This window comes from Carassius auratus, chromosome 23 (assembly GCF_003368295.1).
Source record: "Carassius auratus strain Wakin chromosome 23, ASM336829v1, whole genome shotgun sequence".
NCBI lineage: Eukaryota > Metazoa > Chordata > Actinopteri > Cypriniformes > Cyprinidae > Carassius > Carassius auratus.
Genome location: NC_039265.1, coordinates 18,799,483 through 18,804,482, shown reverse-complemented (window position 1 = coordinate 18,804,482; position 5,000 = coordinate 18,799,483). Strand labels below are relative to the sequence as shown.

The following is a 5,000-nucleotide window of genomic DNA, read 5'->3' as shown; positions in this document are numbered from 1 at the left end:
TCTCTGACTTCGGCATGACCAGGTATCTGAACACCGTCAGTCTCCACTGAGCATCACGAGGGAAACCTTGATAAAATATGACCCACTCACGATCACAGAACTCGTCACAGACATGACTAGAAAAGACTGACTAAAAGACTAAATGTTTTTTAAAAAAAACAGTCATACTCAAAAATGTAAAAAAAAAAAAAAAAAAAAAGTACATAATTAATGCATTAAAACTACTTTGTGTTACCAAATAGATTTCCTAATATTTGCAGTATTTTACAGTATGTAGATATAAATACTGCAGTATTTAGAGGTGAACATTGTATAGTAACATGAAATTCCCTCAAAATACAACATATGAAAGAATATATATTATTGAATCAAAATATGTTATATTAGTCAAAGGCTTGTCTGTGGAAATCAGCAGTACAGTGCTGTGATTGTAGCTAAAGAAACACTAGCGCCGCTAGGTCTTTATCACATCCGTGTTCTCCTGCAGGTACGTTCTGGACGATCAGTACTGGAGCTCCTCAGGAGCCAAGTTCCCCGTCAAGTGGTCTGCACCCGAAGTCTTCAACTTCTGCAAATACAGCAGCAAATCTGACGTCTGGTCGTTTGGTCAGTAGTGATGCTGATGGTGATATTAATGGTGATGATGATGTGGTGATGATTATGTGATGATGATGGTGTCTGTGATGATGGTGGTGATGATTGTGTCGATAATGATGATGTGATGATGATGGTGATGATGATGTGGTGATTGTGATGATGATGATGATGATGATGATGGTGAAGCTGGTGCCGATGATGATGTGTCGGTGATGATGGTGTCGATGGTGATGATGATGATGATGGTGACGATGGTGATGATGATGATGATGGTGACGATGGTGATGGTGATGATGGTGATGATTGTGATGATGATGTGTCGGTGATGATGGTGTCGATGGTGATGATGATGATGATGGTGACGATGGTGATGATGATGATGGTGATGATTGTGATGATGATGTGTCGGTGATGATGGTGTCGATGGTGATGATGATGATGATGGTGACGATGGTGATGATGATGGTCATGATTATGTGATGATGATGATGATGATGTGCTCCTCAGGTGTGCTGATGTGGGAGGTGTTCACGGAGGGGAAGATGCCGTTCGAACACAATCAGAACCATGAGGTGGTGATGATGGTCACTCAGGGACACCGGCTCTATCGGCCCCAGAAAGCAGCTCCACACATCTACAGCATCATGAAGATGTGCTGGATGGAGGTAACAACAGAGTCCTTCACAGCCTCACTGACATTAGGGACCTCAGTGTGTGTTCAGGAATTATTTACACTCATGAATCACCAGCAGGATGCATTGTGGGGTGTTTGTTAATTTGTTCTGATGTAATGTAAAATATTCATGAAAGATTTTTTGCATTTGATAACACGCTTCACCATTATGTTGAAATTGAAAAAAAGGGTAACTTTGTATCCTCTGCATGTTCAATGTTTTCCCACTCGTCTCAACGAAACAAGACTGTTGTTTTACTGAATGTGTGTGTGTGTGTGTGTGTCAGAAAGCAGATGAGCGCCCGAGCTTCACTGAGCTCTCGCTGCTGATCACGGATGAGCTGGAGGAAGCTGACGGACCCACGTCCTGAGCTCTGATTGGACGGTCTGATGCTCCAATCCAGTGATGAGCTCATGACAGCTCTTCCACTCTGCATGGGTTCAGGGCCACACCAACGGATCTGGGCCTGAACGAGATGCTTGATTCCTCCTCATATGAGCCTGCATTTATGACTGTGTTCCCTGCAGTGACTGAGTCGGTCTGAATGTGTGTTGATCTGCTGTAAAGCATCAAATAAACCTCAGACAAGTGTTGATTTCGTCTGTGTCACTGAACTCACTCACACACTGTTTTCCTCATTCATTTCAATCATTATTAATTCATGAACACTGAGGCTAACCAGATGTGCGTCCTGATACCTGAGCAAACACACACACACACACTCAGAAAGCAGAAGGAAGCTGACCGGAAGGATGTGGCTCTTGCAGAAACAGCAGTTCTTGTGAAAGCACCTCTGATCTGCACGTGACGCTAGTTGAGATTTGAAGCGGTTTGTGCCGTGGTCTTCCAGTGAGCGGAGCGTTTTATTGGGTTTGATGGAAGCTTTATGCTGTTTGAGAAGCAAATTTAAGCGTTTCCTCTATAAGTGCACTAAAACATTAGTAAGGTTTTTAGAGCTTTATAAATGAAAACCTTTTTATGGTCTATACTGTGACCGACCGGTGGGATTAAATTGGTTAATAGAGTTTTGTTGGTTTAGTTCCTGAAATTACCCTGTAATTTCCCAAGATACTACCGTTTGATCAAACATGATCCTCATCAATAGTTATTTAAACACATTTTAGGCTTAATATTAGGAAATGTGCATTGTGCACAGCACGTCTCGAGCCATATATCAGTAAATATGTTAGTGAATTTCAACTATACTTAGTATGCAATAAAGATATATTTGGGTTAGCTGATGATAATTATAAGTATGTAGTTTTAATAATCGCTCTAACTCTTATCAGAACAGTGAAGTCCACACCACACTTATAATCAACTCACAGACGAACAATATTGTAAATGATAAATGAAAAAACATTGATGCCAGTCAGAATTTAAAGCTACAGACAACAAAAATGCAATGCTTTGAATAAACTGATATTGCTGGTGTGATGCTGATATAGTTATCATAGCTGGTGTGAATGGGCCTTTATATGGAAGCCGGTAATTATTAAATGTAATTGTGACTTTTTATCTCACAATTCTGAATTTATTTCTCAGGAATGCAAAATCAGTCAGAAAAGTCAGAATTGCAAGATATAAAGTCAGAATTGCGAGTTATAAAGTCAGAATTGCAAGAAATAAATGTCAGAATTGCGAGATATAAAGTCAGAATTGCGAGATATAAAGTCAGAATTGCGATATATAAAGTCAGAATTGCGATATATAAAGTCAGAATTGCGAGATATAAAGTCAGAATTGCAAGATATAAAGTCAGAATTGCGAGATATAAAGTCAGAATTGCAAGATATAAAGTCAGAATTGCAAGTTATAAAGTCAGAATTGCTAAATATAAAGTCAGGATTGCGAGTTATAAAGTCAGAATTGCAAGATATAAAGTCAGAATTGCGAGATATAAAGTCAGAATTGCAAGATATAAAGTCAGAATTGCAAGTTATAAAGTCAGAATTGCTAAATATAAAGTCAGAATTGCGATATATAAAGTCAGAATTGCGAGATATAAAGTCAGAATTGCAAGATATAAAGTCAGAATTGCAAGTTATAAAGTCAGAATTGCTAAATATAAAGTCAGAATTGCGATATATAAAGTCAGAATTGCGATATATAAAGTCAGAATTGCGAGATATAAAGTCAGAATTGCAAGATATAAAGTCAGAATTGCGAGATATAAAGTCAGAATTGCAAGATATAAAGTCAGAATTGCAAGTTATAAAGTCAGAATTGCTAAATATAAAGTCAGGATTGCGAGTTATAAAGTCAGAATTGCAAGATATAAAGTCAGAATTGCGAGATATAAAGTCAGAATTGCAAGATATAAAGTCAGAATTGCAAGTTATAAAGTCAGAATTGCTAAATATAAAGTCAGAATTGCGATATATAAAGTCAGAATTGCGAGATATAAAGTCAGAATTGCAAGATATAAAGTCAGAATTGCAAGTTATAAAGTCAGAATTGCTAAATATAAAGTCAGAATTGCGATATATAAAGTCAGAATTGCGAGATATAAAGTCAGAATTGCAAGATATAAAGTCAGAATTGCAAGTTATAAAGTCAGAATTGCTAAATATAAAGTCAGGATTGCAGGCTATAAAGTCAGGATTGCGAGTTATAAAGTCAGAATTGCAAGATATAAAGTCAGAATTGTGAGATATAAAGTCAGAATTGCAAGATATAAAGTCAGAATTGCAAGTTATAAAGTCAGAATTGCTAAATATAAAGTCAGAATTGCAAGATATAAAGTCAGAATTGCGAGATATAAAGTCAGAATTGCAAGATATAAAGTCAGAATTGCAAGTTATAAAGTCAGAATTGCTAAATATAAAGTCAGAATTGCGATATATAAAGTCAGAATTGCAAGATATAAAGTCAGAATTGCAAGATATAAAGTCAGAATTGCGAGATATAAAGTCAGAATTGCGAGATATAAAGTCAGAATTGCGAGATATAAAGTCAGGATTGCGAGATATAAAGTCAGAATTGCGAGATATAAAGTCAAAGTTGCGAGTTATAAAGTCAGAATTGTAAGATATAAAGTCAGAATTGCGAGATATAAAGTCAGAATTGCTAAATATAAAGTCAGAATTGCAAGATATAAAGTCAGAATTGCGATATATAAAGTCACAATTGCAATATATATAGTCAGAACTGCGAGTTATAAAGTCAGAATTGCAAGAAATAATGTCAGAATTGCAAGTTATAAACTCAAAGTTGCGAGATATAAAGTCAGAATTGCGATATATAAAGTCAGAATTGCAAGTTATAAAGTCAGAATTGCTAAATATAAAGTCAGAATTGCATATTATAAAGTCAGAATTGCAAGCTATAAAGTCAGGATTGCGAGTTATAAAGTCAGAATTGCAAGATATAAAGTCAGAATTGCGAGATATGAAGTCAGAATTGCTAAATATAAAGTCAGAATTGCAAAACATACAGTCAGAATTGCAAAATATAAAGTCAGAATTGCTTAATATAAAGTCAGAATTGCAAATTATAAAGTCAGGATTGCGAGATATAAAGTCAGGATTGCGAGATATAAAGTCAGGATTGCGAGATATAAAGTAAAAAAAAACAATCTATGCTGTTTGCATTAAATAAAAGAGAAAAATGTCCCTAAAGATGCACAATAGTTAAACATAAATAAGCAAGCACCCTCAATATTTGAAAAAGTTTATTAAAAGACTAAACACTAAACAATCACTAAGACACACTCTGGATCGGTCCGTT

The 5,000-nt window shown here is 36.0% G+C and overlaps 1 protein-coding gene across 1 annotated transcript in view; it reads left to right on the top strand.

Annotated features, from left to right (window-relative positions):
* Nucleotides 1-1,866, top strand: part of LOC113041662 (tyrosine-protein kinase Tec-like) — a 17,248-nt gene extending 15,382 nt beyond the window's left edge. The window contains exons 15-18 of the mRNA XM_026200315.1: nucleotides 1-22; nucleotides 488-606; nucleotides 1,105-1,262; nucleotides 1,558-1,866. The exon at nucleotides 1-22 is cut by the window's left edge and continues 43 nt beyond it. Coding sequence (XP_026056100.1) covers nucleotides 1-22; nucleotides 488-606; nucleotides 1,105-1,262; nucleotides 1,558-1,641 — 383 coding nt within the window. The 3' untranslated portion in view covers nucleotides 1,642-1,866. The remainder of the gene's footprint in view (nucleotides 23-487; nucleotides 607-1,104; nucleotides 1,263-1,557) is intronic.
* Nucleotides 1,867-5,000: the final 3,134 nt, after the last annotated feature.